Source organism: Oratosquilla oratoria, chromosome 10 (assembly GCF_046742065.1).
Source record: "Oratosquilla oratoria isolate Oo_2021 chromosome 10, ASM4674206v1, whole genome shotgun sequence".
In the NCBI taxonomy this organism is placed as follows: domain Eukaryota; kingdom Metazoa; phylum Arthropoda; class Malacostraca; order Stomatopoda; family Squillidae; genus Oratosquilla; species Oratosquilla oratoria.
The window spans coordinates 12251526-12264025 of record NC_134786.1 but is presented as its reverse complement, the minus strand read 5'-3'; the positions used below and the strand labels follow the sequence as shown (position 1 = coordinate 12264025).

At 44.8% G+C, this 12500-nt stretch overlaps 1 protein-coding gene across 1 annotated transcript in view; it reads left to right on the top strand.

Annotated features, from left to right (window-relative positions):
* LOC143028725 (dynein axonemal heavy chain 3-like) overlaps positions 1-12500 on the top strand; it is a 123580-nt gene that overhangs the window by 40127 nt on the left and 70953 nt on the right. The window contains 6 exon segments of the mRNA XM_076191095.1: positions 784-944; positions 4754-4901; positions 5789-5933; positions 6394-6488; positions 7258-7374; positions 9756-9955. Coding sequence (XP_076047210.1) covers positions 784-944; positions 4754-4901; positions 5789-5933; positions 6394-6488; positions 7258-7374; positions 9756-9955 — 866 coding nt within the window.

Genomic DNA, 12500 nt, shown 5'->3' with positions numbered 1-12500 from the left:
AATGTTAAAACGAATTTATTCAGAGCTTGTCTAGCGTCATGTATCCTTACATTATATCTTAAAGGCTAAATTCATTACCAGTTGTACATTCAAGTGGAAGATGTAACCACAGGTAAATCATGTTAGAATTATGAGATACTTTTCCTGTGTTTCATTTTATTGCATGTAATGTAAAGTTTTCTTTGCCCCTAAAGGATGCAGATCATATATTTGTTGTTTTGATCTTGTGACAGGGTTTCGTTTGAACAGGTTTAAGTACTTAAAAGTAGTACAAAGTTGCTGTAGTAGTAGTAATACGGTAAAATCTAAGTTTTATATAACTTGTTTTCTTTCTATGATATTTCACCGAATATTGAGGTAGATAGAGGGATATATAGGTAGATAGATATAGATATTTATATATGTATACAAAACTAGACGTTCGATTATTACAAGTGGGTTGTATGTGATTGCAAAAATGAACACGGGTGAGAGTTGGAATTTAATGACGTCATCTACAGTTTTTTCGAGATAAATCTGAACAAATGAACTCTCAGTATGTTCTCTCAGACGAATAGAATCGCCTGTCGGAGCCAGAAAAAACAACTAAATAAGACGACCATCACCGTTGACGGTGACTCAGGGGCCTCGTTTTTCTTTCGACGAATCTTTTCGGCCACTCTAGCAATTTGGGGCATCTTCTACCTCTTGAGTTAAAATTTCTTGGTCAGCTCGGATGGAGTACTTGTAATTATACTCTCTCTCTCTCTCTCTCTCTCTCTCTCTCTCTCTCTTCAATGACAGTCTGGTCGGGTACCAGAGGACCAGATCCCGTTGATCAACCGGATGTACGGTTGGCCTCACAAGATCCAGGAGGACTTCCGTCTGGCAGAAGCTCGACTTTCCCATCGGCGAGACTTGAAAGAGACGGCCCTCAAGGAACGTCTGGCCGCCTTCGAAAAGACGTAAGTATTTTGGCAGAGTTGGAGTGAATGTATTCTTCCTTTTTATGAACGTGTACATCAGGGGTCGCGTAAGACGGAGTGAGGTTAGGAATAGTCATGTCTAACAACAGCCCTTGTCAGCGACAGCAGCAGTTACCATTTCTGCGGCTGCCAGTGACCACCAGACCCCTTGCTACGGTCAACAGCCTTCACAACGAAATGCTAGAATACCTTGCAATGTTTTGGGGGTAGTTATTGACCAAATATACGAGACGCTTATATTTCTCTATTCTTTGATATTTCTAACACTTTTGTAGATAGGCTTTACTGAAAAGCGTTTTGCAAAGTAGTCACATTGTCACATTTGGTTGAACTAGTTTCCCCAACAGTTTCCAAGCCTGATGCTTGTCACGAAGTCATAGAGATGATGAGTGGGCGACATCAGACGCAACCGATTCCATTGAGAGGCTACAAGTCTACGGATGCGATGAGTGTTTGGCCTTTTCATGAAAATATCAGACTAGGTTAGCGACGCTTCCCATTGCAACATACATCCATAATGACAGTAGGAGTCAGACTGCACCCCTGCTTTCCGATTATGTCTATATCTCATCGTTTCCTTTGACATGTGGAAGTCCAAAGAACCATGATAAAGCTGATACATATACAGACGTCGTTTTTCTTGTGATTAAGTATGATTTAGTTCGGGTAGCAACATATTTCGGAAAAAAGACCGAAGTAATTCACAGGGACTTGGTACTATTAATAATCTTTTTATTGAATCCTGTCAGGGCTTGGATGAATACGCACAGAATATCGATGATTTGCTGTCATGTGTTCGGACAACTCCATCCAAATCTGTTTCTCACCAAACCACTGCAGCCGCCATACTAACACTGCAAACGATTTGGCTCCAATAAATGATATGTTACATGAACGTTTCTTGTACTTCACTGGAGCCAAAGAAATTCTGAAAGATCATGGTCGGTCCTGTATTCCAATCAAACTAAGATATGCAATGGTAGAATACCTGCTACAATGATTTTAGGAAATGGATTCGAAAAAAAAATGTCATGGGATTCTAATACCTAATAAGAAACCTGAAGTCTCTGAACTTCAGCATAACTCCGAGTCCTGAAGTGACAACACTGACTGAGCTCCAAGTAGCCTCCAATTCATTTCCTACAGACCACCGACGCGTTGTCTGATTTTCACGTCTCTACCTGTATAAGTCTGTTCGCGTGGAATTTGATCGTACTCACAACGTCAAGGCCCACCCAAACTGAAGAACAACATTCTCTGACGTTGACCTAAGCAAAGTCCATAAATGTGCCCCGGTCGCCATCCTGCGCGTTTGTAACTGGAGTTCATCCGAGCCAGTATCAGTTTTGACAAGTTCAAAAGTCTGGCCGCCTAGTAGGAGTTTACTAGGCGGAGGACTATGAACGCATTCCAATAAGAATGTATCTATTAAAGTGTTGAAATAAAAGTCTCATGCTTTCATATACATGCAGGTTCAACAGCATATAACAGTGCAGAGCTGTGAATGTGCATCTATTTAAATGTGGCAGAAAGAGCTGTCACCCTTTTTGCCGCTTGTTCGGTCTGTGATGATGTTGTAGGGATCCACAGGTGAGAACGTGGTTGGGAAGAGGGTAAGAGAGTGGACCCCAGAATGACGGGAGCCTCTCTAAAGGGTTACCTGGCCGTGCAAAGAGTGGCCGAGAGGTGGCGAAACTTCCGAATCAGCAAGTCAGCCATTTCTTCACGTTGTGTCTTCAGTCTCTAAATTCCTTAGATTCATCCTTTCCTTGGTACGAATATAATTGCCTGACGGTAGTTAGAAAAAATAACAAAGTTGTTCAAGGCACTAAAGGCTGAGCATAATGAAGGAAACTGCCTCAGAATGAAGGAGGAGGAGGAGGAGGAGGTTCAAACAATACAAAATGGAACCGACAGCAAAAGAATAGGAAGACCCGGCAGCAGCAGCAGCAAGCAGGAACTTGACATGGAGGACCTGTCCCCCGACAAACGGTTCAAATGCTTTCCATAACTGAATAAATCAATTGTTGAATAAATAGATGAATAAAGAATAAAACTATCTAAGCAAACAATTAAATAAAAAGTAAATAAATGAATGAATATATGAATAGATAAATAAATTAATAAACAGATGAATATATAAATAAATGAATTAATAAATACGTACGTAAATGAATAGATAAGTAAAGGTATGAACAAATGAGTAAATGATTAGATTAATTGACAAATGAATATATATATATATATATATATATATATATATATATATATATATACATATATATATATATATATATAATGTGTGGGTGTGGGTATAAAGAAGTAGTGCCAGGCACAACGGGGTTCGTCCGGCAAAACTTACTTTGGTGAAGCTTTACAATTAATTACTTTACCAAAATAAAATTTATATGGTACCATATGTAGCTTTCTATATATTGATGATAAAACAAACTTTATTTGCAGCCTTTTTCTAGTTAAGGACTTATTTTAAAAAGTCATTCTCCCCACCCCCGTCTCCTCCCCCCACACTCTCCTCCCCCACTCACTCTCTTCCCTCTCCACTCCCCAGCCCTGACGCACACACCTTACCCTAACTTCCAGCTGCACGGCATCTTCGTCCTCCTCCTCCTCCTCCTCCTCCTTGTCTGGCGTTCTGACTTCAAAATTCGTATGCGGCAGCCAGTAAATTGGTGACGTCAGTGACATCCCTACGAACCAGAATCACGCCTCATGTCTTATGACTGACGAATAATCTTCACCCCAAGAAAAAAAAAGAAAAAAAGAAATGCTGACCATTATGAACTTCGACTATCCTTTCTTTCTGTTGCCCTCCTCAGTCAAATCTCTCATTTTTTTCTCACATGAGTCACCCTGCTCTGTCTCTGTCTCTGTCTGTGTGTGTGTGTGTGTGTGTGCGATGTGGTCGGTTATCAAGAACACAAGTGCTGCTGGTTAGTTAGTGTCGGTAAAACACTCGTGGTGGTGGTGGTGGTGGTGGTGGTGGTGGTGGTGGTGGTGGTGGTGGTGGTGGTGGTGGTGGTGGTGGTGGTGGTGGTGGTGGTGTCCATTGCTTTTGCTCTGTCCTCCCCGTCTCTCTCCCTCACTTCTTCGCATCCACCTTCGTTACTGTGGCTCTCTTTACGGATTTTGTGCTGGTCAGTGCCGGGCGACTTTATTCAGCTAAGGGGTTGAGGGGGAGGGGGCTCATCATCATGACGGGGGGGGGGTTAATAATGATAATTACCCTCCCTACTCACACCTCACTCTTCATCCCTCTCATTCGTCCATACCCCTAGCTAGCCGTCTCTCTCTCTCTCTCGGACCGAACCTAAGCATCCCCGTCCTCGAAATCATCCATTTCCACCTTCCTCTTCTCGCTCCCCATCATTCACCACCCTCATGTCATCAATGTCCTCCTCCACCTCCACTTCTCCCCCTCAGTCTCTCCCCACCCCACAAAAAAAAATACTTTCCCTTAATTAAAAAGCAACAACCTCCCCCTTGTAAGCAGAAAGTGTCTCTCCTGCCCTTCTCACCTCGTGCTATCCAGACATTTCTCCCCGTCCTCATGTCCCCACTCTTCCTCCCAGTTTTCACTTATTCCCCTCCAAGTCCTCCCCGACTTCACCTCCCCATGTACAGAGAAACTATCCCCCGTGAATTCCCTCCCCCTTTTTTCCTTCTCTGTCGCCACACTCGGCACCATCAAGACATTTCTCCCCATCTCATCTTTAATTAACCTCCCTCCCTCCCTTCCTCATGTCCCTCCCGGCGCTCTCTCTGCCCAGGCTGGCCATCTACCACAAGGACCTGGAGGACCTTCGGGGGAGAGACAACTTCACCATGAAGGAAATTCGCGTCGACACCATGAAGAGGAACGTCGAGCAGCTCCAGCAGCTAACTCTCCACCTCCAGACCGCCCAAGAGGAGCTCAAGGTTTGGAGTCCGAGGTCTATTGTAGGAGAATGAGGGAGTGTATGAGGTAGGAAGGGAGGGAGAGAGGATGGGGGAGGGGTAGGGGATGGGAAGAATGTGTAGGCATGGGTCAACTATCTTGGCAGAGAAGCCCAGCCTACATTCCCCCTTCCGAGATTATGATTGGTCGAGAAGAGGGAACAGCTGAGTGCAGTCGATGCGAGATCCACCAATTACTTTTTCTCCTTTGTGTGTGTCATGGTGGCAGTAGCGAATTACAAAAATAGTGTTTTTATTTTTTTTTCCAACTCACAGGGGTACGCACACACGTCTTCCTTCTCCTTCGCCTTCCCTCCTTCCCCTTCCCTTGTTCTCTTTTCCTGTTTCCTTTGCTCCGTCCGTCCCTTCCCTTTTTTCTTTCCTCCTCCTCCCCCTACTCCTTTCTTCCCTTTTTAATCCTTTCTTCCTCCCTTTACTTCTTCCAGTCTTTCCTTGTACGCCTTTCCATCATCTTTTCCTCTTCCCTTTTCTCCCCTTTTCTTTCTTCCTTCCTCCCCCTCCCTTCCTTCCTTTCTTCCTTCTTTCCTTCCTTCATTCCTCCCCTTCCTTCCTTCCTTCCTCCCTTCCTTTTCTCCTTTCTTCCCTCTCTCCTTTCTTCTATTTTTCCGTCCTTCTACCCCACTCTTTCTCTATTTTCACATTTTTCTTCTTTCTCTCCTTTCCCTTTCTCCCGTTCTTTCTCTCTCTCTCTTTTTTTTTTTCTCTCTCTCTCTCTCATTTTTCCCCCTCGCTTCCGCTTTCCCCACTTCCTCCCTCCCTCCCTCCCTCCCTCTTCTGCGTCTTCTCCCCCTCCCTTCTCGTGCTAGTACATAGCAGCTGAAGCCGCTCTTCTCCCTCTTCCCTTGCAGTCCATCACGGAGGAGCAGGCTCTCCTGAGTTGGGAAACAAGCAGGTACCCCCTCCTGCAGACCATGGTGCAGGTCAAGGAGCCTTACGAGAAGCTCTGGACAACGACCTACGACTTCCACCTGAAGCACGAGAGGTGGTACCATGGTGAGGGGGCTGAACGGGGCTTAGCGGGGCTTTTGGTGGCCGGGGAGCAATGCAAAGGGATGCTAGATGCAAGAGAGGTTTTACTTCTGGGGTCTTGGAGACCGGAGGGGATTTGTAGGCGGGGGTTATCTTTTATGTAACTGCAAAGTATATCTTTGTCATAAAGGTTTGTGGCTTACGGGAGGTGCCACTCGTAGTCACCATCTACCCTTAGTATTGCCTCCCACACTAGACTTGTTTTTCCCTTATTCCTCAACTGAGTAAGATCGCTTGGCATCGGCTCGAGTGAAGGGCTCCCTTCATGACCTCACACACCCTCCAACCATTTTTTTTTTTTTCTCTCCTTTGCGTCACGCCTGCTCGCCGTAGAGGAGCCGTGACAACAAGGCCTAGTCTTCTTCTCTCTAGTTTTTATTATTAAAAGTAAACACCTTTCTTCTCCTCTGCCGCCCAACTTGAGGTCCCTTCGCTGGACTGGACGCGGAGGCCATCAGCGAGGAGGTCGACGAGATGTGGATGACCATGGTCAAGCTCACCAAGACCTTCATGGACCAGGTGGGCGAGGCGCGGGTCAAGTCAAAGGGAGAACTGGGGGTGAAGGGTCAGCTGGATGATATAGTGGTTGACTGAGTGCGAAGGAAGTGGTTGTGGGGGACAGGTGAGTGAGTGATAGAGGGGTTGAGTGCACGCGGCTGGGTGTGCAAGTGGGTATTCTGGTAGGATGCCTTGAAGAATGGATTGACGGATGAAGACAGAGATATAGTTAGAATGCTGTTTTTTTTATTATCATAACTCCGTAACAGAATTTATGTATTTTGCCCTGCCCTGGGTCGCCACACTCTCTGTTAGGTTCAAGTTGAAGAGGTGGAAGGAAGAATGATAAAGTGTTAATATTACGTGCTTACTTTTCTTCCATTCCTATGGTTCATTTTCCGTCTTCCAACAAGAACCAGTAGGCTATCCTTCTTTGGGCGGGCCCCATTTCTTCTCACATTTGATCGTTTACATTTAAAATGTCGAGTTCTTGATCGTGTCATCTCTGAAACAGAACTATTATCATGTTTCGAGAAAAATTCACAGGGAACTTGTAAACCGAAGAGGTGACCCTCTTGCAGCGAAGATGGATGCATTCTTTGACTGGAGTTTACATTCCTTGAATAAAATCGCCTAACGACAGCTAGAATAAGAATGAGAGTTCACAGGGATTTGCCTCAATTCGAGTAACTTTCCTGGTGGACGCTAGAATTGACAATAGTCTAATATAGACGTCAAAAGGGGTCTTCTGTCAGTCGAATTTAGTGACGTCATATCGCCTCTCCCACAGGTGGGACCTCGACGCGTGGCAGAATACGTCAAAGAAAAAATCGAGAGATTCCGGGAGTGCGTCCCTGTGCTCCAGTGCATCTGCAACCCAGGGCTGCGGCAAAGGCACTGGGAACAGGTGTGTACACTCTGTGACTGCTACGTGTACAGTATACGTGAGAATAGGAGACAGGACCCAACGAGCGTTGCTCCTTTCCTATATACTACAGTTAGGTAAATACAATTAGACACACACAAACACACACACACACACACACACACACGTAGAGGTATTAATCAAAATCTAATTGTAGGTTGTGGATAGAGTGACTGTTATTAATATTGATCAGAGAGTACTGGTCAGAAACAACACTGACCGTTATTTTTTTACTTTCTTCACAGTTTTTTCTCACACGATCTCATTCTCCGTCTATCTGTCTGTTTGTTTCTCTGTATGTCTCTCTCTCTCTCTTTCCCCCCCGGCCTAGCATTCTTGCGTACCCCTTAACATAACCCCTCAGACGAGCACCTTCACCCTAGTTCCCCAATCTATTCCCCCACCAGACCCTAGGCCCCCAATCTATTCCCCCACCAGACCCTAGGCCCCCAATCTATTCCCCCACCAGACCCTAGGCCCCCAATCTATTCCCCCACCAGACCCTAGGCCCCCAGACCAGTCTCACTGACCCCAATCCCTTAGCCTAGGCCTCTTATCTAGCGCGAACACCTAGTCCTCCAACTTATTCCCTTAATCCAGTCTCCTAACTTAGTTCCCCACCCGACTAAGATTAGGTTACAGACCCACGTGGCAGGTGAAGGAGACAGGGGAGTGCCACACTATTCATCTTGTAGATTTGCCAATCAAACTTCAGCATCACTGCCATGAACGCCACACAGTGACCGACTTGATCCCCCGTAGACTACCTGCCGTAGATGTATTGCAAATATTTGCTTGCTGATGACCATCTTGATGCACTTCTCCGACGTCACCCACAATTTGGCGGGTGCTCATTATAACTGGCTATGACAATATTTCTGACAGACAGCTTGATCTGAGCTTTGACGTCTGTAACTTACATTTGATAATGTTATTGGTATATCATCAGTGCAAAAGATCATAGTCATCGCCTTTTTATTTGGCTATATTGTTGTCTATAACTGCATGGAGTTGTTTGTAACTTCATTTCTTGTATGTTAAGGTCATTTCAGAAAATGCTGAACATTATTATCGATACCTTATCTCTCATATGTTGTCATTAACTGCATAATATGTACATAACCTTATTTCTGGTATTTCCTTCAATCTCGATTGCCACACCACTGATCTCTAGAGACTCGGACTTGTCTACGATATTCCACCTCAGTCAAGCAGCAGCGTGTCTTGCGAGTCACATGAATCATGCACTGTGCTACAAAGCTACCTCCCTCTTGATGTATCAAGACTGCCGCTCACTGAGCCTAACAAATTAATAAAGAAAAAAATATGTCTGTCTGTCTGCCTGTCTGTCTGTCTGTTTCTCTCTCTGTCTTTCTGTTCGTCTGTCTATTTGCCTGACCGTCCGTCTACTACTCTTTTTGTCTATACCGATCTCGCCATTTTCTGTCTCTTCCCCCCTCACCCCACTCTCGCTCACTCTGTCCATCACCGTTTCTAACAGTCCTTCCCCTTCCCCATCCACCCCTCCCCGCCTCCTTCTCTCCTCCTCTCCCTCTCTCTTTGTATGCCTCCTTCTCAACTTCCTCTTACTCCCTACTTATGAAAGAAAAAAAGGAAAAAAGTCTGACCGTTTTCTTCATTTCCAGCCTCCCTCATTTTTTCTATTCTCCCCCCCACTCGCCCTCCGTTACTCCACACAGCCTCCATTCCGTCTCACCCTCCAATCACCCTCACATTTCATTCCACTCTCCCGACTCTCACCCCTACATTTTCCTTCCTCGCCCTCACTCTCACCTTCACCCTTCACCCTCCACTCCCCTTCAGCCTCCACGCCCCCTCACCCTTCACTCCAGCCTCACCCCCCACTTACCTTCACCTTTCATCCACCTACACTATCCAGTCACCCTCACTTTCCCTCATCTTCCACTTCCTCTCACCTTTCACGCTCAGTAACCATCCACTCCACCTCACCCTCCACTCCTCTTCACTCTCTCTATCACCCTTCAATCTCACTCGCCCTCCACTCCACCTCACTCTCCACTCCTCCTCTATCCCTACTCTCCCTCGCCCTCCATTCTCCCTCGCCCTCCACTCCCCTTCCCCTCCTCTTCACTCTATCACCCTTCAATCTCACTCGCCCTCCACTCCACCTCACCCTCCACTCCTTTTCTATCTCTACTCTCTCTCTCTCTCTCCCTCCATTCTCCCTCGCCCTCCACTCCCCTTCCCCCTCCACTGCCCCTCCATTTCCCACCCTCTTCCCCGCGCGTCCGTGGCGCCGCGCCGTTTCACTCCGACCGAACTGACCGACTTGCTGCCTCTACTGTATTTCCCTCCCGCCGTTCTCCTCCCTCTCTGCACAGCTCGGAGAGACGCTCGGGGTGGAGATCCGCCTGACGGAGGAGACGTCGCTGGCCGACATGATCGAGGCCGGGCTGCCCTCCGTCCAGGAGCGCCTCGAGGCCATCAGCCACGCCGCCTCCAAGGAGTTCTCGCTCGAGAAGGCCCTCGAGAAGATGAAGAGCGAGTGGGCCAACGTCGTCTTTGAATTCAAACCCTGGAGGTAAGGATAACTTTGCTTTGGGGGCATTGTCTCACGACACAAACACTCTGTGTGTGTATTTACCTAGTTACCTAGTTGTATTTACCTAATTATATTATGCGGGAAGAGAGCTATACTCGTGGTGACCCGTCTTTGTATCTTTCAGCATCAAGTTTATTCTTAAAATCGTGAATAGTATTTGCACACACTGTTTTTTCATCTAAGTTATTCCATATATCCAGCATTCTGTGTGGGAAGCTATTCTTCTTTTTCCGATCTCTTCTTCTATAGTTGTCCATTTTGGGTTTCTTTTTTTTTCTATTGTCATTTTTTAGTCAATCTTTTCTGTCAAGGATTTCCATTCCTTTCATGATTCTATATATAGTCAGTAGATCACCTCTTTCTCTTCTTTGCTCTAGTGTTGGTGGTTCTAGCTTCGATAATCTTTGTTCGTATGTTAATTTGGAAAGAGCTGGTGCCAACTTTGTTGTTTCTGTCTGTATTCTTTCTAGTTTCCTTATATTCTTTTTAGTACTGGGTGTCCATAGTGTTGCTGCATATTCCTGTTTTGGTCTAATCAATGTGACTAATATATTTCTTATCATTTCTTCATCCAACTATTCAAATGCCACTTCCATTGACCTTAGGAGGTTGTATGTTTCATCTACTATTTTGTTTATATGTCTGTCCGGTGTCATGTCATTGCTGATTATCACTCCAAGGTCCCTTTCCGAGTGCACTTTTTTATTTCATTTTCACCAATTTTGTAATTTTTTGAAATTCTGTTTTTGCTTTTACCAAATTCCATTATGCTACACTTCCTGATATTAAAGTTCAACTCCCACTTTTGAGTCCATTTCCAGATTGTGGCCAGGTCTGATTGTAATGAGTCACAGTCCTCATTCGTTGATACTTTAATATTTTTGCATCATCTGCGAAGAAATCCATATAACATTCAACTCCTTCGTCCATGTCGTTTACGTATATGGCAAACATGATTGGAGCCAGTACTGACCCTTGTGGAACACCACTTATCATTTCTTCCCATTTCGAGTATTTGTCTCTAATTACTACCCTCATTTTTCTCCCAGTCAGGAAGACTTCCATCCATTTTAATAAATTACCTGCAATGCCACCTATTGATTCTAATTTTCCTATTAATTCTTGTGCGGTACTTTGTCAAATGCCTTTTGTGGATTTAGATAGGCACAGTCTCCCCATCCATCTCTCTCATCTATTATATCTATTATTCTCAAATAGAAGCAGATTAGATTTGTTGTACATGATCTTCCTTGTCTAAATCCAAATTGGCTTGGGTTTAGTATAGATTTTTCTTCAAAATGTTTAACCCATCTATTTTTAATCACTTTTTCACATATTTTAGCTACTGTGCTTGTTAGGGAGACTGGTCTGTAGTTAGTTGGATCTTCTTTACTTCCTCCTTTATATATTGGTACAATGTTTGCATTTTTCTAGTCTTGTGGTACTCTTCCTTCTTTGAGCGAGTATTTTATTATAGTGTGTATTTTATCTGTTTGTTCCTCCACGCATTCCTTCAGTATCCAATTTGCAATTCCATCCGGACCATGCGATTTTCTAACATCTAAGTTTTTTTACTTGGTCACTGATTTCCTTTTTCGTTACAGTTATTTCCTTCATTTGAGGGGAATTCTGTTTTTCTATTCCTTCACAGTTAGGTGAGTTCAATTGTGAAAACCGATTTGAAGTGGTTACTCATAATTTCTGCCATTTCTTGTTCTTTTGTGTATTCATGATTTCCTTGGCGTAGTTTTTCTATTTCTTGTTTGTTTTTCAGTTTACCATTCACATATCTGTAAAATAGTTTCAGCTGATCCTTACATTTTTCTATAGTTTCCTTTTCATAATTTCTCTTTTCCTCCCTGCGCATTTTTACTTAATCGTTTCTTAGTTTGATGTATGTTTGGCATTTGCTCTTTTTTGTCTTTTTTCAATTTTTCTAGGCTTTGTCTCTTTTATCCTTATGTGTGTGTGTGTGTATGTGTGTGTGTGTGTGTGTGTGTGTGTGTGTGTGTGTGTGTGTGTGTGTGTGTGTGTGTGTGTGTGTGTGTGTGTGTGTGTGTGTGTGTGTGTGTGTGTGTGTGTGTGTGTGTGTGTGTGTGTGTGTGTGTGCGATATGTATGTTTATTTCTCTTTTTCATTTCATCAATCTCAATCTCACCCTCTCAATAATCTTCCCCCTTTCAATTCCCCTTCCAACTCCTCTTTCCCCCATCACCCCGCCCTCCCTTCCCATCCTTCATTCCACCGCCATTTTCTCTTGCACACATATCCCCTAATTTCTGTCCCCCCCTTGTTCCCCCTCCTTCCCCCTGACCTCTCTCCCTTCCCTTCTCTTCCCTTCTCTTCCCTTTCCTTCCCTTCCCTTCCCGGCCCCCTTCCCCTTTACCTTCCTCAACCTTTCATCCCTCCTTCCTGTTCTTTCCCCCTCCCGCTTTCCCCGGGTTCCCCCCCCCATCTTCTCACCTCTTTCCTCTCTGATGTCTTCTTGGTCGTCATGATCTCTCTCTCTCTCTCTTTGGTCGCC